Source organism: Mustelus asterias, unplaced genomic scaffold (assembly GCF_964213995.1).
Source record: "Mustelus asterias unplaced genomic scaffold, sMusAst1.hap1.1 HAP1_SCAFFOLD_3642, whole genome shotgun sequence".
Taxonomy (NCBI): Eukaryota; Metazoa; Chordata; class Chondrichthyes; order Carcharhiniformes; family Triakidae; genus Mustelus; species Mustelus asterias.
In genome coordinates this window covers 10,188-29,693 of record NW_027593587.1, presented here as the reverse complement: position 1 = coordinate 29,693, position 19,506 = coordinate 10,188, and the positions used below count along the sequence as shown (strand labels likewise).

The window sequence follows — 19,506 nt, the reverse complement described above, 5'->3', positions numbered from 1 at the left end:
TGTCTCTCCTCCCTCCCTCTCTGTCGCTCCCTCCCTCCCTCCCACTCTCCCTCCCTCCCACTCTCCCTCCCTCCCTCTCTCCCTCCCACTCTCTCTTGCCCACAGCTGGATGAGAATGTACAAGTGTTACTCCATCGCTATGATTTGCAACCCAAGGAAGGGCAGGAGCAGATGGAGGAGGTGGCGAGTCGGGAGCTTCCGGAACCCATCGACATTCCCGAGTGCCAGGGGGAAGTGGAGCCGGAAAAAGGTGAAGTGGGGGGGAGCGTCGCACTGTGGGAGGGTCAGTGCTGAGGGAGCGCCGCACTGTGGGAGGGTCAGTGCTGAGGGAGCGCCGCACTGTGGGAGGGTCAGTGCTGAGGGAGCGCCGCACTGTGGGAGGGTCAGTGCTGAGGGAGCGCCGCACTGTGGGAGGGTCAGTGCTGAGGGAGCGCCGCACTGTGGGAGGGTCAGTGCTGAGGGAGCGCCGCACTGTGGGAGGGTCAGTGCTGAGGGAGCGCCGCACTGTGGGAGGGTCGGTGCTGAGGGAGCGCCGCCCTGTGGAAGGGTCAGTGCTGAGGGAGCGTCGCACTGTGGGAGGGTCGGTGCTGAGGGAGCGCCGCACTGTGGGAGGGTCAGTGCTGAGGGAGCGCCGCACTGTGGGAGGGTCAGTGCTGAGGGAGCGCCGCACTGTGGGAGGGTCAGTGCTGAGGGAGTGCCGCACTGTGGGAGGGTCAGTGCTGAGGGAGCGCCGCACTGTGGGAGGGTCAGTGCTGAGGGAGCGCCGCCCTGTGGGAGGGTCAGTGCTGAGGGAGCGCTGCACTGTGGGAGGGTCAGTGCTGAGGGAGTGCCGCACTGTGGGAGGGTCAGTGCTGAGGGAGCGCCGCACTGTGGGAGGGTCAGTGCTGAGGGAGCGCCGCACTGTGGGAGGGTCAGTGCTGAGGGAGCGCCGCACTGTGGGAGGGTCAGTGCTGAGGGAGCGCCGCACTGTGGGAGGGTCAGTGCTGAGGGAGCGCCGCACTGTGGGAGGGTCGGTGCTGAGGGAGCGCCGCACTGTGGGAGGGTCAGTGCTGAGGGAGCGCCGCACTGTGGGAGGGTCGGTGCTGAGGGAGCGCCGCACTGTGGGAGGGTCGGTGCTGAGGGAGCGCCGCACTGTGGGAGGGTCGGTGCTGAGGGAGCGCCGCACTGTGGCAGTGTCAGTGCTGAGGGAGCGCCGCACTGTGGGAGGGTCAGTGCTGAGGGAGTGCCGCACTGTGGGAGGGTCGGTGCTGAGGGAGTGCCGTGCAGAGGGAGCGCCGCACTGTGGGAGGGTCGGTGCTGAGGGAGCGCCGCACTGTGGGAGGGTCGGTGCTGAGGGAGCGCCGCACTGTGGGAGGGTCAGTGCTGAGGGAGCGCCGCACTGTGGGAGGGTCGGTGCTGAGGGAGCGCCGCACTGTGGGAGGGTCGGTGCTGAGGGAGCGCCGCACTGTGGGAGGGTCGGTGCTGAGGGAGCGCCGCACTGTGGCAGTGTCAGTGCTGAGGGAGCGCCGCACTGTGGGAGGGTCAGTGCTGAGGGAGTGCCGCACTGTGGGAGGGTCGGTGCTGAGGGAGTGCCGTGCAGAGGGAGCGCCGCACTGTGGGAGGGTCGGTGCTGAGGGAGCGCCGCACTGTGGGAGGGTCGGTGCTGAGGGAGCGCCGCACTGTGGGAGGGTCAGTGCTGAGGGAGCGCCGCACTGTGGGAGGGTCGGTGCTGAGGGAGCGCCGCACTGTGGGAGGGTCGGTGCTGAGGGAGCGCCGCACTGTGGGAGGGTCGGTGCTGAGGGAGCGCCGCACTGATTTTTGCCCCTCTCTCCCAGCAGACCCCACGCCTCCACCCTGCTCGGCAGGTGAGGAGCTCAATGAACCGGCGCTTTCCTTCCTCGCCACCTTGGCCAGCAGCAGCAGTGAGGAGATCGAGCTACAACTGCAGGACCGGATGGCCTTTTCCAAGCGAGCCGTCGCTCGCATTGTCGAGGTCTTCGACAAACTGCACCGGCGCATCGATGACCTATGTCAGAAGATCAACAGCGAAGGTGAGGGCAGCCTCTGTATCAATCCCCAAACTAATCCCACTGCCCCGCTCTCTCCCCATAGCCCCGTATCAATCCCCAAACTAATCCCACTGCCCCGCTCTCCCCATAGCCCTGTATCAATCCCAAACTAATCCCGTTGCCCCGCTCCCTCCCCATAGCCATGTATCAATCCCCAAACTAATCCCGCTGCCCCGCTCTCTCCCCATAGCCCAGTATCAATCCCCAAACTAATCCCACTGCCCCGCTCTCTCCCCATAGCCATGTATCAATCCCCAAACTAATCCCACTGCCCCGCTCTCTCCCCATAGCCCTGTGTCAATCCCCAAACTAATCCCACTGCCCTGCTCTCTCCCCATAGCCCTGTATCAATCCCCAAACTAATCCCACTGCCCCGCTCCCTCCCCATAGCCCTGTATCAATCCCCAAACTAATCCCACTGCCCCGCTCTCTCCCCATAGCCCTGTATCAATCCCCAAACTAATCCCGCTGCCCCGCTCTCTCCCCATAGCCATGTATCAATCCCCAAACTAATCCCACTGCCCCGCTCTCTCCCTATAGCCCTGTATCAATCCCAAACTAATCCCACTGCCCCGCTCACTCCCCATAGCCCTGTATCAATCCCCAAACTAATCCCACTGCCCCGCTCACTCCCCATAGCCCTGTATCAATCCCCAAACTAATCCCACTGCCCCGCTCTCTCCCCATAGCCCTGTATCAATCCGCAAACTAACCCCACTGCCCCGCGCAATCCCCATAGCCCTGTATCAATCCCCAAACTAATCCCACTGCCCTGCTCTCTCCCCATCGCCCTGTATCAATCCCCAAACTAATCCCACTGCCCCGCTCATTCCCCATAGCCCTGTATCAATCCCCAAACTAACCCCACTGCCCCGCGCAATCCCCATAGCCCTGTATCAATCCCCAAACTAATCCCACTGCCCCACTCTCTTCCCATAGCCCTGTATCAATCCCCAAACTAATCCCGCTGCCCCGCTCTCTCCCCATCGCCCTGTATCAATCCCCAAACTAATCCCACTGCCCCGCTCCCTCCCCATAGCCCTGTATCAATTCCCAAACTAATGCCGCTGCCCCGCTCTCTCCCCATAGCCCTGTATCAATCCCCAAAATAATCCCCTTGCCCCGCTCCCTCCCCATAGCCATGTATCAATCCCCAAACTAATCCCGTTGCCCCGCTCTCTCCCCATAGCCATGTATCAATCCCCAAACTAATCCCACTGCCCCGCTATCTCCCCATAGCCCTGTATCAATCCCCAAACTAATCCCACTGCCCCGCTCCCTCCACATAGCCCTGTATCAATCCCCAAACTAATCCCACTGCCCCGCTCTCTCCCCATAGCCCTGTATCAATCCCCAAACTAATCCCACTGCCCCGCTCTCTCCCCATAGCCCTGTATCAATCCCCAAACTAATCCCACTGCCCCGCTCTCTCCCCAGAGCCATGTATCAATCCCCAAACTAATCCCACTGCCCCGTTCTCTCCCCATAGCCCTGTATCAATCCCCAAACTAATCCCACTGCCCCGCTCTCTCCCCATAGCCCTGTATCAATCCACAAACTAATTCCACTACCCCGCTCTCTCCCCATAGCCCTGTATCAATCCCCAAATTAATCCCACTGCCCCGCTCTCTCCCCATAGCCCGGAATCCCCAAACTAATCCCACTGCCCCGCTCTCTCCCCATAGCCCTGTATCAATTCCCAAACTAATCCCACTGCCCCGCTCACTCCCCATAGCCCTGTATCAATCCCAAACTAATCCCACTGCCCCGCTCACTCCCCATAGCCCTGTAACAATCCCCAAACTAATCCCACTGCCCCGCTCTCTCCCCATAGCCCTGTATCAATCCCCAAACTAATCCAACTGCCCCGCTCTCTCTCCATAGCCCTGTATCAATCCCCAAACTAATCCCACTGCCCCACTCTCTCCCCATAGCCCTGTATCAATCCCCAAACTAATCCCACTGCCCCACTCTCTCCCCACAGCCCTGTATCAATCCCCAAACTAATCCCACTGCCCCCCGCTCTCTCCCGATAGCCCGGTATCAATCCCCAAACTAATCCCACTGCCCCGCTCTCTCCCCATAGCCCTGTATCAATCCCCAAACTAATCCCACTGCCCCACTCTCTCCCCACAGCCCTGTATCAATCCCCAAACTAATCCCACTGCCCCACTCTCTCCCCATAGCCCTGTATCAATCCCCAAACTAATCCCGTTGCCCTGCTCTCTCCCCATAGCCATGTATCAATCCCCAAACTAATCCCGTTGCCCTGCTCTCTCCCCATAGCCCTGTATCAATCCCCAAACTAATCCCACTGCCCTGCTCCCTCCCCATAGCCCTGTATCAATCCCCAAACTAATCCCACTGCCCCGCTCTCTCCCCATAGCCCTGTATCAATCCCCAAACTAATCCCGCTGCCCCGCTCTCTCCCCATAGCCATGTATCAATCCCCAAACTAATCCCACTGCCCCGCTCTCTCCCCATAGCCCTGTATCAATCCCCAAACTAATCCCACTGGCCCGCTCTCTCCCCATAGCCCTGTATCAATCCCCAAACTAATCCCAGTGCCCCGCTCTCTCCCCATAGCCCTCTATCAATCCACAAACTAATCCCACTGCCCCGCTCTCTCCCCATAGCCCTGTATCAATCCCCAAATTAATCCCACTGCCCCGCTCTCTCCCCATAGCCCTGTATCAATCCCCAAACTAATCCCAGTGCCCCGCTCTCTCCCCATAGCCCTCTATCAATCCACAAACTAATCCCACTGCCCCGCTCTCTCCCCATAGCCCTGTATCAATCCCCAAATTGATCCCACTGCCCCGCTCTCTCCCCATAGCCCTGTATCAATCCCCAAACTAACCCCACTGCCCCGCGCAATCCCCATAGCCCTGTATCAATCCCAAACTAATCCCACTGCCCCGCTCTCTCCCCATAGCCCTGTATCAATCCCCAAACTAATCCCACTGCCCCGCTCACTCCCCATAGCCCTGTATCAATCCCAAACTAATCCCACTGCCCCGCGCAATCCCCATAGCCCTGTATCAATCCCCAAACTAATCCCACTGCCCTGCTCTCTCCCCATAGCCCTGTATCAATCCCCAAACTAATCCCACTGCCCCGCTCACTCCCCATAGCCCTGTATCAATCCCCAAACTAACCCCACTGCCCCGCGCAATCCCCATAGCCCTGTATCAATCCCAAACTAATCCCACTGCCCCGCTCTCTCCCCATAGCCCTGTATCAATCCCCAAACTAATCCCACTGCCCCGCTCCCTCCCCATAGCCCTGTATCAATTCCCAAACTAATGCCGCTGCCCCGCTCTCTCCCCATAGCCCTGTATCAATCCCCAAACTAATCCCGTTGCCCCGCTCCCTCCCCATAGCCATGTATCAATCCCCAAACTAATCCCGTTGCCCCGCTCTCTCCCCATAGCCATGTATCAATCCCCAAACTAATCCCACTGCCCCGCTCTCTCCCCATAGCCCTGTATCAATCCCCAAACTAATCCCACTGCCCCGCTCCCTCCACATAGCCCTGTATCAATCCCCAAACTAATCCCACTGCCCCGCTCTCTCCCCATAGCCCTGTATCAATCCACAAACTAATTCCACTACCCCGCTCTCTCCCCATAGCCCTGTATCAATCCCCAAATTAATCCCACTGCCCCGCTCTCTCCCCATAGCCCGGAATCCCCAAACTAATCCCACTGCCCCGCTCACTCCCCATAGCCCTGTATCAATCCCCAAACTAATCCCACTGCCCCGCTCTCTCCCCATAGCCCTGTATCAATCCCAAACTAATCCCACTGCCCCGCTCTCTCCCCATAGCCCTGTATCAATTCCCAAACTAATCCCACTGCCCCGCTCACTCCCCATAGCCCTGTATCAATCCCAAACTAATCCCACTGCCCCGCTCACTCCCCATAGCCCTGTAACAATCCCCAAACTAATCCCACTGCCCCGCTCTCTCCCCATAGCCCTGTATCAATCCCCAAACTAATCCCACTGCCCCGCTCTCTCTCCATAGCCCTGTATCAATCCCCAAACTAATCCCGCTGCCCCACTCTCTCCCCATAGCCCTGTATCAATCCCCAAACTAATCCCACTGCCCCACTCTCTCCCCACAGCCCTGTATCAATCCCCAAACTAATCCCACTGCCCCACTCTCTCCCCATAGCCCTGTATCAATCCCCAAACTAATCCCACTGCCCCCCGCTCTCTCCCGATAGCCCGGTATCAATCCCCAAACTAATCCCACTGCCCCGCTCTCTCCCCATAGCCCTGTATCAATCCCCAAACTAATCCCACTGCCCCACTCTCTCCCCACAGCCCTGTATCAATCCCCAAACTAATCCCGTTGCCCTGCTCTCTCCCCATAGCCATGTATCAATCCCCAAACTAATCCCGTTGCCCTGCTCTCTCCCCATAGCCCTGTATCAATCCCCAAACTAATCCCACTGCCCCGCTCTCTCCCCATAGCCCTGTATCAATCCCCAAACTAATCCCACTGCCCTGCTCTCTCCCCATAGCCCTGTATCAATCCCCAAACTAATCCCGTTGCCCCGCTCTCTCCCCATAGCCATGTATCAATCCCCAAACTAATCCCACTGCCCCGCTCTCTCCCCATAGCCCTGTATCAATCCCCAAACTAATCCCACTGCCCCGCTCTCTCCCGATAGCCCGGTATCAATCCCCAAACTAATCCCACTGCCCCGCTCTCTCCCCATAGCCCTGTATCAATCCCCAAACTAATCCCACTGCCCTGCTCTCTCCCCATAGCCCTGTATCAATCCCCAAACTAATCCCACTGCCCTGCTCTCTCCCCATAGCCCTGTATCAATCCCCAAACTAATCCCGTTGCCCCGCTCTCTCCCCATAGCCATGTATCAATCCCCAAACTAATCCCACTGCCCCGCTCTCTCCCCATAGCCCTGTATCAATCCCCAAACTAATCCCACTGCCCCGCTCCCTCCACATAGCCCTGTATCAATCCCCAAACTAATCCCACTGCCCTGCTCTCTCCCCATAGCCCTGTATCAATCCCCAAACTAATCCCACTGCCCCGCTCCCTCCCCATAGCCCTGTATCAATCCCCAAACTAATCCCACTGCCCCGCTCTCTCCCCATAGCCCTGTATCAATCCCCAAACTGATCCCACTGCCCCGCTTTCTCCCCATAGCCCTGTATCAATCCCCAAACTAATCCCACTGCCCCGCTCTCTCCCCATAGCCCTGTATCAATCCACAAACTCATCCCACTGCCCCGCTCTCTCCCCATAGCCCTGTATCAATCCCCAAATTAATCCCACTGCCCCGCTCTCTCCCCATAGCCCTGTATCAATCCACAAACTAATCCCACTGCCCCGCTCTCTCCCCATAGCCCTGTATCAATCCCCAAATTAATCCCACTGCCCCGCTCTCTCCCCATAGCCATGTATCAATCCCCAAACTAATCCCACTGCCCCGCTCTCTCCCCATAGCCCTGTATCAATCCCCAAACTAATCCCACTGCCCCGCTCTCTCCCGATAGCCCGGTATCAATCCCCAAACTAATCCCACTGCCCCGCTCTCTCCCCATAGCCCTGTATCAATCCCCAAACTAATCCCACTGCCCTGCTCTCTCCCCATAGCCCTGTATCAATCCCCAAACTAATCCCACTGCCCTGCTCTCTCCCCATAGCCCTGTATCAATCCCCAAACTAATCCCGTTGCCCCGCTCTCTCCCCATAGCCATGTATCAATCCCCAAACTAATCCCACTGCCCCGCTCTCTCCCCATAGCCCTGTATCAATCCCCAAACTAATCCCACTGCCCCGCTCCCTCCACATAGCCCTGTATCAATCCCCAAACTAATCCCACTGCCCTGCTCTCTCCCCATAGCCCTGTATCAATCCCCAAACTAATCCCACTGCCCCGCTCCCTCCCCATAGCCCTGTATCAATCCCCAAACTAATCCCACTGCCCCGCTCTCTCCCCATAGCCCTGTATCAATCCCCAAACTGATCCCACTGCCCCGCTCTCTCCCCATAGCCCTGTATCAATCCCCAAACTAATCCCACTGCCCCGCTCTCTCCCCATAGCCCTGTATCAATCCACAAACTCATCCCACTGCCCCGCTCTCTCCCCATAGCCCTGTATCAATCCCCAAATTAATCCCACTGCCCCGCTCTCTCCCCATAGCCCTGTATCAATCCACAAACTAATCCCACTGCCCCGCTCTCTCCCCATAGCCCTGTATCAATCCCCAAATTAATCCCACTGCCCCGCTCTCTCCCCATAGCCCGGAATCCCCAAACTAATCCCACTGCCCCGCTCACTCCCCATAGCCCTGTATCAATCCCCAAACTAATCCCACTGCCCCGCTCACTCCCCATTGCCCTGTATCAATCCCCAAACTAATCCCACTGCCCCGCTCTCTCCCCATAGCCCTGTATCAATCCCCAAACTAATCCCACTGCCCCGCTCTCTCCCCATAGCCCTGTATCAATCCCCAAACTAATCCCACTGCCCCGCTCTCTCCCCGTAGCCCTGTATCAATCCCCAAACTAATCCCACTGCCCCGCTCCCTCCCCGTAGCCCTGTATCAATCCCCAAACTAATCCCGCTGCCCCGCTCTCTCCCCATAGCCATGTATCAATCCCCAAACTAATCCCACTGCCCCGCTCCCTCCCCATAGCCCTGTATCCCCACTCTCAACATCCTGGGGGTGACCAGTGAGCAGAAACTGAACGGGGACCCCAGCCGTATCAATCCTGTGGCTCCCAGAGCAGGTCAGAGGCTGGGAATCCTGCAGAGAGTAACTCACCTCCTGACTCCCCCCCTCCTTCCCAAAGCCTGTCCCACCATCCACAAGGACACAAGTCAGGAGTGTGATGGGACACTCTCCACTCGCCTGGATGGGTGCGGCTCCCGACAACACTGGAGAAGCTCCACACCATCCAGGACAAAGCAGCCCCCCCTCCTCCCCCCGCTCGATCGACACGCTAACCACAAACACTCACTCCCTCCACCACCCACGCACAGCGGCAGCCGTGTGAACCGTCTACAAGATGCCCCGCAGCGACTCGCCAAGGCTCCTTCCACAGCACCTTCCAAACCCACCACCTCCACCCACCTACAAGGACATGGGAGGGAGCAGCAGACGCACGGGGAACACCCACCGCCTGCAGGTCCCCCCCGTCCGAGCTCCCCCCACACACCATCCCGACTTGGGAATACATCGGCCATTCCTTCACTGTGGCTGGGGTCAAAAATCCTGGAACTCCCTCCCTAACAGCGCTGTGGGTGTACCTACACCACACACACGGGGACTGACTGATGTCCAATAACAATTCTGGAACTCCCTCCCTAACAGCGCCATGGGTGTACCTACACCACACACGGGGACTGACTGATGTCCAATAACAATCCTGGAGCTCCCTCCCGAACAGCGCTGTGGGTGTACCTACACCACACACGGGGACTGACTGATGTCCAATAACAATCCTGGAACTCCTTCCCTAACAGCGCTGTGGGTGTACCTACACCACACACGGGGACTGGCTGACTGTCCAATAACAATCCTGGAACTCCCTCCGTAACAGCGCTGTGGGTGTACCTACACCACACACAGGGACTGACTGATGTCCAATAACAATCCTGGAACTCCCTCCCTAACAGCGCTGTGGGTGTACCTACACCACACACGGGGACTGACTGATGTCCAATAACAATCCTGGAACTCCCTCCCTAACAGCGCTGTGGGTGTACCTACACCACACACGGGGACTGACTGATGTCCAATAACAATCCTGGAGCTCCCTCCCTAACAGCGCCGTGGGTGTACCTACCCCACACACAGGCACTGACTGATGTCCAATAACAATCCTGGAGCTCCCTCCCTAACAGCGCTGTGGGTGTTCCTACCCCACACATGGGGACTGGCTGACTGTCCAATAACAATCCTGGAACTCCCTCCCTAACAGCGCTGTGGGTGGACCTACACCACACAGATAGGGATGGCAGCAGGTTCAAGATGGCGGAAAACCCACCCCCTTCCCTAGGGGGCAATTGGGAATGGGGAATAAACACTGGCCTTGGAAAGGAATGCTTCATAAATGAAACTCGAGAGTGTTGACAGAACGACATTTAATTTGTATTATTGCTGTGGTGTCTCCCCCCCTCTCGCTCTGTCTCCCCCCCCTCTCGCTCTGTCTCCCCCCCCTCTCGCTCTGTCTCCCCCCCCCCCTCTCGCTCTGTCTCCCCCCCCCCCCTCTCGCTCTGTCTCCCCCCCCTCTCGCTCTGTCTCCCCCCCCTCTCGCTCTGTCTCCCCCCCCTCTCGCTCTGTCTCCCCCCCCTCTCGCTCTGTCTCCCCCCCCTCTCGCTCTGTCTCCCCCCCCTCTCGCTCTGTCTCCCCCCCCTCTCGCTCTGTCTCCCCCCCCTCTCGCTCTGTCTCCCCCCCCTCTCGCTCTGTCTCCCCCCCCTCTCGCTCTGTCTCCCCCCCCTCTCGCTCTGTCTCCCCCCCCTCTCGCTCTGTCTCCCCCCCCTCTCGCTCTGTCTCCCCCCCCTCTCGCTCTGTCTCCCCCCCCTCTCGCTCTGTCTCCCCCCCCTCTCGCTCTGTCTCCCCCCCCCTCTCGCTCTGTCTCCCCCCCCTCTCGCTCTGTCTCCCCCCCCTCTCGCTCTGTCTCCCCCCCCTCTCGCTCTGTCTCCCCCCCCTCTCGCTCTGTCTCCCCCCCCTCTCGCTCTGTCTCCCCCCCCTCTCGCTCTGTCTCCCCCCCTCTCGCTCTGTCTCCCCCCCTCTCGCTCTGTCTCCCCCCCCTCTCGCTCTGTCTCCCCCCCCTCTCGCTCTGTCTCCCCCCCCTCTCGCTCTGTCTCCCCCCCCTCTCGCTCTGTCTCCCCCCCCTCTCGCTCTGTCTCCCCCCCCTCTCGCTCTGTCTCCCCCCCCTCTCGCTCTGTCTCCCCCCCCTCTCGCTCTGTCTCCCCCCCCTCTCGCTCTGTCTCCCCCCCCTCTCGCTCTGTCTCCCCCCCCTCTCGCTCTGTCTCCCCCCCCTCTCGCTCTGTCTCCCCCCCCTCTCGCTCTGTCTCCCCCCCCCTCTCGCTCTGTCTCCCCCCCCTCTCGCTCTGTCTCCCCCCCCTCTCGCTCTGTCTCCCCCCCCTCTCGCTCTGTCTCCCCCCCCTCTCGCTCTGTCTCCCCCCCTCTCGCTCTGTCTCCCCCCCCTCTCGCTCTGTCTCCCCCCCCTCTCGCTCTGTCTCCCCCCCCTCTCGCTCTGTCTCCCCCCCTCTCGCTCTGTCTCCCCCCCCTCTCGCTCTGTCTCCCCCCCCTCTCGCTCTGTCTCCCCCCCTCTCGCTCTGTCTCCCCCCCCTCTCGCTCTGTCTCCCCCCCCTCTCGCTCTGTCTCCCCCCCCCTCTCGCTCTGTCTCCCCCCCCTCTCGCTCTGTCTCCCCCCCCTCTCGCTCTGTCTCCCCCCCCTCTCGCTCTGTCTCCCCCCCCTCTCGCTCTGTCTCCCCCCCCTCTCGCTCTGTCTCCCCCCCCTCTCGCTCTGTCTCCCCCCCCTCTCGCTCTGTCTCCCCCCCCTCTCGCTCTGTCTCCCCCCCCTCTCGCTCTGTCTCCCCCCCCTCTCGCTCTGTCTCCCCCCCCTCTCGCTCTGTCTCCCCCCCCTCTCGCTCTGTCTCCCCCCCCTCTCGCACTGTCTCCCCCCCTCTCGCTCTGTCTCCCCCCCCTCTCGCTCTGTCTCCCCCCCCTCTCGCTCTGTCTCCCCCCCCTCTCGCTCTGTCTCCCCCCCCTCTCGCTCTGTCTCCCCCCCCTCTCGCTCTGTCTCCCCCCCCTCTCGCTCTGTCTCCCCCCCCTCTCGCTCTGTCTCCCCCCCCTCTCGCTCTGTCTCCCCCCCCTCTCTCGCTCTGTCTCCCCCCCCCTCTCGCTCTGTCTCCCCCCCCCTCTCGCTCTGTCTCCCCCCCCCTCTCGCTCTGTCTCCCCCCCCTCTCGCTCTGTCTCCCCCCCCTCTCGCTCTGTCTCCCCCCCCCTCTCGCTCTGTCTCCCCCCCCTCTCGCTCTGTCTCCCCCCCCTCTCGCTCTGTCTCCCCCCCCCTCTCGCTCTGTCTCCCCCCCCTCTCGCTCTGTCTCCCCCCCCCTCTCGCTCTGTCTCCCCCCCCTCTCGCTCTGTCTCCCCCCCCTCTCGCTCTGTCTCCCCCCCCTCTCGCTCTGTCTCCCCCCCCTCTCGCTCTGTCTCCCCCCCTCTCGCTCTGTCTCCCCCCCCTATCGCTCTGTCTCCCCCCCTCTCGCTCTGTCTCCCCCCCTCTCGCTCTGTCTCCCCCCCTCTCGCTCTGTCTCCCCCCTCTCGCTCTGTCTCCCCCCCTCTCGCTCTGTCTCCCCCCCTCTCGCTCTGTCTCCCCCCCTCTCGCTCTGTCTCCCCCCTCTCGCTCTGTCTCCCCCCCTCTCGCTCTGTCTCCCCCCCTCTCGCTCTGTCTCCCCCCCTCTCGCTCTGTCTCCCCCCCTCTCGCTCTGTCTCCCCCCTCTCGCTCTGTCTCCCCCCCTCTCGCTCTGTCTCCCCCCCTCTCGCTCTGTCTCCCCCCCTCTCGCTCTGTCTCCCCCCCTCTCGCTCTGTCTCCCCCCCTCTCGCTCTGTCTCCCCCCCTCTCGCTCTGTCTCCCCCCCTCTCGCTCTGTCTCCCCCCCTCTCGCTCTGTCTCCCCCCCTCTCGCTCTGTCTCCCCCCCTCTCGCTCTGTCTCCCCCCCTCTCGCTCTGTCTCCCCCCCTCTCGCTCTGTCTCCCCCCTCTCGCTCTGTCTCCCCCCCTCTCGCTCTGTCTCCCCCCCTCTCGCTCTGTCTCCCCCCCTCTCGCTCTGTCTCCCCCCCTCTCGCTCTGTCTCCCCCCCTCTCGCTCTGTCTCCCCCCCTCTCGCTCTGTCTCCCCCCCTCTCGCTCTGTCTCCCCCCCTCTCGCTCTGTCTCCCCCCCTCTCGCTCTGTCTCCCCCCCTCTCGCTCTGTCTCCCCCCCTCTCGCTCTGTCTCCCCCCCTCTCGCTCTGTCTCCCCCCCTCTCGCTCTGTCTCCCCCCCTCTCGCTCTGTCTCCCCCCCTCTCGCTCTGTCTCCCCCCCTCTCGCTCTGTCTCCCCCCCTCTCGCTCTGTCTCCCCCCCTAGTTGAGTTTAGTAAACTTGAGGACTGCACCAAGTGTTTGAACAAGGACGTAATGGGTGAAAATCGCCGTCTGCAGGACCTAACCACGCAACTTCAGGGAAAGCATCACAAGATGTCCATGGAGGTAACAGCCACCCCTCCCCCCCCCCCCCCCCCCCCCCCCTCCCCCCTCTCTGTCCGGACCCCCCAGCAAGCGCTGCCACCCAGACACCAGCCTGGGAACCGTTACTGCGCCCGTAGTCCCCTCCGAACACAGGCGCCCACCTGCCTGACATTCCCGCTACAAAACATTGTGCAAAATCTGCCTCCTGAGGGTGCTGATGGGGGAGTGAGTAGAGTTACAGCGGTGGAAACAGGCCCTTTGGCCCAACTTGTCCATGCCGCCCTTTTTTTAACCCCTAAGCTAGTCCCAATTGCCCGCATTTGGCCCATATCCCTCTATACCCATCGTACCCATGTAACTGTCTAAATGCTTTTTAAAAGACAAAATTGTACCCGCCTCTACTACTGCCTCTGGCAGCTCGTTCCAGACACTCACCACCCTCTGTGTGAAAAAATTGCCCCTCTGGACACTTTTATATCTCTCACCTCTCACCTTAAACCTATGCCCTCTGGTTTTAGACTCCCTGACCTTGGGGAAAAGATATTGACTATCTAGCTGATCTGTGCCCCTCATTATTTTATAGACCTCTATAAGATCACCCCTCAGCCTCCTACACTCCAGAGAAAAAAGTCCCAGTCTATCCAGCCTCTCCTTATAACTCAATGCATCAAGTCCCGGTAGCATCCTAGTCAATCTTTTCTGCACTCTTTCTAGTTTAATAATGTCCTTTATATAATAGGGTGACCAGAACTGTCCACAGTATTCCAAGTGTGGCCTTACTGATTTAAGGGAAAGTTATGCGCCTCCATCATGAGCAGACCCTTCCCAGCACGGGGCAACAGTGCGTAATGAATCAAACAACCAAATTAACTCTGCTCATTCAATCATTTCCCTCCCCCCTCTGCCTGAGAGTCCAAAGATGTGCAGGTTAGGTGGATTGGCCATGCTAAATTGTCCCTTAGTGTCCAAAGATGTGCAGGTTAGGTGGATTGGCCATGCTAAATTGTCCCTTAGTGTCCAAAGATGTGTAGGTTAGGTGGATTGGCCATGCTAAATTGTCCCTTAGTGTCCAAAGATGTGTAGGTTAGGGGGATTGGCCATGCTAAATTGTCCCTTAGTGTCCAAAGATGTGTAGGTTAGGGGGATTGGCCATGCTAAATTGTCCCTTAGTGTCCAAAGATGTGTTGGTTAGGGGGATTGGCCATGCTAAATTGTCCCTCAGTGTCCAAAGATGTGTAGGATAGGTGGATTGGCCATGCTAAATTGTCCCTTAGTGTCCAAGGATGTGCAGGTTAGGGGGATTGGCCATGCTAAATTGTCCCTTAGTGTCCAAAGATGTGCAGGTTAGGTGGATTGGCCATGCTAAATTGTCCCTTAGTGTCCAAAGATGTGTAGGTTAGGGGGATTGGCCATGCTAAATTGTCCCTTAGTGTCCAAAGATGTGTAGGTTAGGTGGATTGGCCATGCTAAATTGCCCCTTAGTGTCCAAAGATGTGCAGGTTAGGTGGATTGGCCATGTTAAATTGCCCCTTAGTGTCCAAAGATGTGCCGGTTAGGTGGATTGGCCATGCTAAATTGCCCCTTAGTGTCCAAAGATGTGCAGGTTAGGTGGATTGGCCATGCTAAATTGCCCCTTAGTGTCCAAAGATGTGCAGGTTAGGTGGATTGGCCATGCTAAATTGCCCCTTAGTGTCCAAAGATGTGCCGGTTAGGGGGATTGGCCGTGCTAAATTGTCCCTTAGTGTCCAAAGATGTGCAGGTTAGGTGGATTGGCCATGCTAAATTGCCCCTTAGTGTCCAAAGATGTGCAGGTTAGGTGGATTGGCCATGCTAAATTGCCCCTTAGTGTCCAAAGATGTGCAGGTTAGGTGGATTGGCCATGCTAAATTGCCCCTTAGTGTCCAAAGATGTGTAGGTTAGGTGGATTGGCCGTGCTAAATTCCCCCGTAGTGTCCAAAGATGTGCAGGTTAGGTGGATTGGCCATGTTAAATTGCCCCTTAGTGTCCAAAGATGTGCAGGTTAGGTGGATTGGCCATGCTAAATTGCCCCTTAGTGTCCAAAGATGTGTAGGTTAGGTGGATTGGCCATGCTAAATTGCCCCTTAGTGTCCAAAGATGTGTAGGTTAGGGGAATTGGCCATGCTAAATTGTCCCTCGGGGCCCGTGCGAGAGGGCCACGTTTGCCTGATCAGCGGGGGCCGTCTTAACGCTGGCTGCCGGCCTGTCTCGTGGCGCACTCGGGGTTGTCCAGCCCGTGCTGCCCCAGTGTTGAGGTTGGCGTCTTGTCTCGGGAGCGCGCTGGGCGAGTGCGGTGGCGGGAAAGGGTGGGTGTGTGATGTTCGGACGCCAATCTGCCAATGATCTGATCGTCGGGGGGGGGCATCTTCCTACCCCATGTGACACTTGTCTCCTCCTCTGTCTCCCCTCCCCCCCCCCCCCCCAGTACAACGAGCTACAGGATAAGGTGCAGTCGGCAGAGACCAAAGTCTCCGAGATGGAGACCACCATCGAGGACTTGCAGTGGGACATCGAGAAGCTACGGAAACGGGAACAGAAGCTCAACAAGCACCTGGCGGAAGCTCTGGAGCAGGTAAGCGCCCACGCCACTGGTATATCACACCCACTCGCCCGTGGGGGTGGGGAGGAGGGGGGGGGGACCCTTCAGCCCATCGAGGCCTGTGTTGTCCCTGCAGTAGAGCAGCCTGCTAAATCCCACTGGCCCGGGCGCTGCACAATTTCTCCTTCCAATACTCATCCAATTCCCCATTTAGAGCCACCCGGTCGAATCTGCTTCCACCTGATATCTCGGGCACTGGTTCCCGACGCCCCAGAGCGAATCTTCCCCCACCCCTCCCCCGAATCGGAGAGGCGGACACACGAAAAGGTCGGTGGACCTCGGACGGGATTTTCCAGTTTTGGGGCGAGTATGGCTGGAAAATCCCAAATCCCCCCCCACCGTCTCTGTAAACAGTGTCTACTTAAATACTAAAAACTCATCTGGTTCATTGAAATTCCTTTAAAGTTTATTTTATTAATGTCACAAGTCGGCTTAGAATCATAGAATAGAATCATAGAATCCCGACAGCACAGAAAGAGGCCATTCGGCCCATCGAGTCTGCACCGACCACAATCCCACCCATGCCCCATCCCCATAACCCCATGCATTTACCCTAGCTCGTCCCCCTGACACGAAGGGGCAATTTTGGCACGGCCGATCCACCCAACCTGCACATCTCTGGAGTGTGGGAGGAAACCGGAGCACCCGGAGGAAACCCACGCAGACACGGGGAGAAGGTGCAGACTCCGCACAGACAGTGACCCGAGCCGGGAATCGAACCCGGGTCCCTGGCGCTGTGAGGCAGCAGCGCTGACCCGCTGTGTCGCCCTACGGCTTACGTTAACGCCACAATGAAGTAACTGAAAATCCCCTCGGCGCCACACTCTGGTGCCTGTTCGGGGACACTAAGGGGCAATTTAGCATGGCTAAATGTGGAGATGCCGGCGTTGGACTGGGGTGAACACAGTCAGAGTTTTAACAACACCAGGTTAAAGTCCAACAGGGTTTATTTGGTAGCAAATGCCATTAGCTTTCGGAGCGCTGCCCCTTTGTTTGTCTCGGGACTGCAGAGACTGATAGCCAGGTTCCGCACACACGAGGACGACCTCAACCGGGATCTTGGGTTCATGTCACACTATCTGTGACCCCCACAACTTGCCTGGACCTGCAGAGTCTCACTGGCTGTCCTGTCTGGAGACAATACACATCTCTTTAACCTGTGCTTAATGCTCCCTCCACTCACATTGTCTGGACCTTTAAGACTTGATTAGCTGTAAAGACTCGCATTCCAATCATTATTCTGTAACTTGAGTTTGTGTCTTTATGTGCCCTGTTTGTGAACACAACTCCCACTCACCTGACGAAGGAGCAGTGCTCCGAAAGCTAGTGGCATTTGCTACCAAATAAACCTGTTGGACTTTAGCCTGGTGTTGTTAGACTCCTTCCTGTGTTTACCCCAGTCCAACGCCGGCATCTCCACATCATGACCTTTGTTTGAGAGCAGATTTCCACTCCATCTGACGAAGGAGCAGCGCTCCGAAAGCTTGTGTGGCTTTTGCTACCAAATAAACCTGTTGGACTTTAACCTGGTGTTGTTAAAACTCTTACTGTGTCAACCCACCCAAACCAGCACGACTGGGGGAGGAAACCGGGGCACTCGGAGGAAACATAGAAACCCGACAGTACAGAAAGAGGCCATTCGGCCCATCGAGTCTGCCCCGACCACAATCCCACCCAGGCCCTACCCCCATATCCCTACATATTTTACCCACTAATCCCTCTACCCTACGCATCTCAGGACTCTAAGGGGCAATTTTAGCTTGGCCAATCAACCTGACCCGCACGTCATTGGACTGTGGGAGGAAACCGGAGCACCCGGAGGAAACCCACGCAGACACGGGGAGAATGTGCAAACTCCACACAGACAGTGACCCGAGCCGGGAATCGAACCCGGGTCCCTGGAGCTGTGAGGCAGCAGTGCTAACCTGCTGTGCCACCGAAATCTGCCGCCCTTACCTGGTCTGGCCTGATCTCTGCACCCCCCCCCCCCCCCCCCCCCCCACCCCTCCTCCCCCTCCCCACCATAGTTCCTTTCCCTCATCGCCAACAATCTGTGTCCTTCTGGTTCCTGCCACCCTCTCTCTGTAAACAGTGTCTACTTTCTTACTAATAACCCATCTGGTTCACTAATGTCCCTTTCGGGAAGGAAATCTGCCGTCCTTACCCCGGTCTGAACAAAGAACAGTACAGCACAGGAAACAGGCCCTTCGGCCCTCCAAGCCTGTGCCGCTCCTTGGTCCAACTAGACCATTCGTTTGTATCCCTCCATTCCCAGGCTGCTCATGTGACTATCCAGGTAAGTCTTAAACGATGTCAGCGTGCCTGCCTCCACCACCCTACTTGGCAGCGCATTCCAGGCCCCCACCACCCTCTGTGTAAAAAACGTCCCTCTGATATCTGAGTTATACTTCGCCCCTCTCACCTTGAGCCCGTGACCCCTCGTGATCGTCACCTCCGACCTGGGAAAAAGCTTCCCACTGTTCACCCTATCTATCCCCTTCATAATCTTGTACACCTCTATTAGATCTCCCCTCATTCTCCGTCTTTCCAAGGAGAACAAGCCCAGTTTACCCAATCTCTCCTCATAGCTAAGACCCTCCATACCAGGCAACATCCTGGTAAACCTTCTCTGCACTCTCTCCAATGCCTCCACGTCCTTCTGGTAGTGCGGCGACCAGAACTGGACGCAGTACTCCAAATGTGGCCTAACCAGCGTTCTATACAGCTGCATCATCAGACTCCAGCTTTTATACTCTATACCCCGTCCTATAAAGGCAAGCATACCTGGCCTGATCTCCGTAACCACCTTAGTTCCTTTCCTCCATCGCCATCAATCGGTGTCCTTCTGGCTCCTGCCACCCTCTCTCTGTAAACAGAGTCTACTTATTACTAAAAACCCATCTGGTTCTCTCATGTCCTTTAGGGAAGGAAATCTACCGTCCTTACCCCGGTCTGGCCTACATGTGACTCCAGAGCCACAGCCAATGTGGTTGACTCTCAACTGCCCTCCAAGGGCAACTAGGGATGGGCAATAAATGCTGGGCCCAGCCAGCGACGCCCGTGTCCCACGAATGGATAAAATAAAAAATTCTCAGCTCCTTCAGGTGAACTTATGTCCCTCTGACTGTTCCCCTGTTCTCTCGCAGCTAAATTCCGGCTATCACGTCTCGGGGGGACCCGCAGGATTCCAGGGAGGACAGATTACGCTACACATACACAAGGTAAGCCCCCGCGGACGCGGGCCGTCCACTCCCCCCACCCCTTTCCCGTCCTGTTTGTATAAGGGTGAAGGGGTTGTAAACTCCAGAAGCCCCACCCACCCCGTCGCATTGCCAAAGTGACAAAGAAAGTGTCGCATTGCCAAAGTGACAAAGAAAGTGTCGCATTGTCAAAGTTTTGAGACTTGCACTCATCAGGTCAAATGGAAGAGTGCCAAAAGAGGGAGACGCAATTTTTTTTTTTGACCCGCAGAAGCGTGGGGGCGGAGGGAAAAGAGATGTGGATTCGATTGGCAAATCGCTCTGATTGGCTGTGGGGGAAGCAACGGGGATCACACGGGCAAATCAAAAAACGCCTCAGGCCTGGACATGTTTCTTTAGTTTGCACGGTTTAAAAGTTTATTTATTTGAACG

The 19,506-nt window shown here is 58.2% G+C and overlaps 1 protein-coding gene across 1 annotated transcript; it reads left to right on the top strand.

The window, feature by feature from the left end:
- Nucleotides 1–105: 105 nt before the first annotated feature.
- LOC144490697 (E3 ubiquitin-protein ligase BRE1B-like) lies at nt 106–19,170 on the top strand (the record flags this gene model as incomplete). Its single annotated transcript, XM_078208403.1, has 5 exons — nt 106–250; nt 1,818–2,030; nt 13,157–13,278; nt 15,701–15,847; nt 19,021–19,170. Coding segments are annotated over 5 exons (777 nt in total), but the record flags the coding sequence as incomplete, so codon positions are not given.
- Between the last annotated feature and the right edge of the window lie 336 nt (nt 19,171–19,506).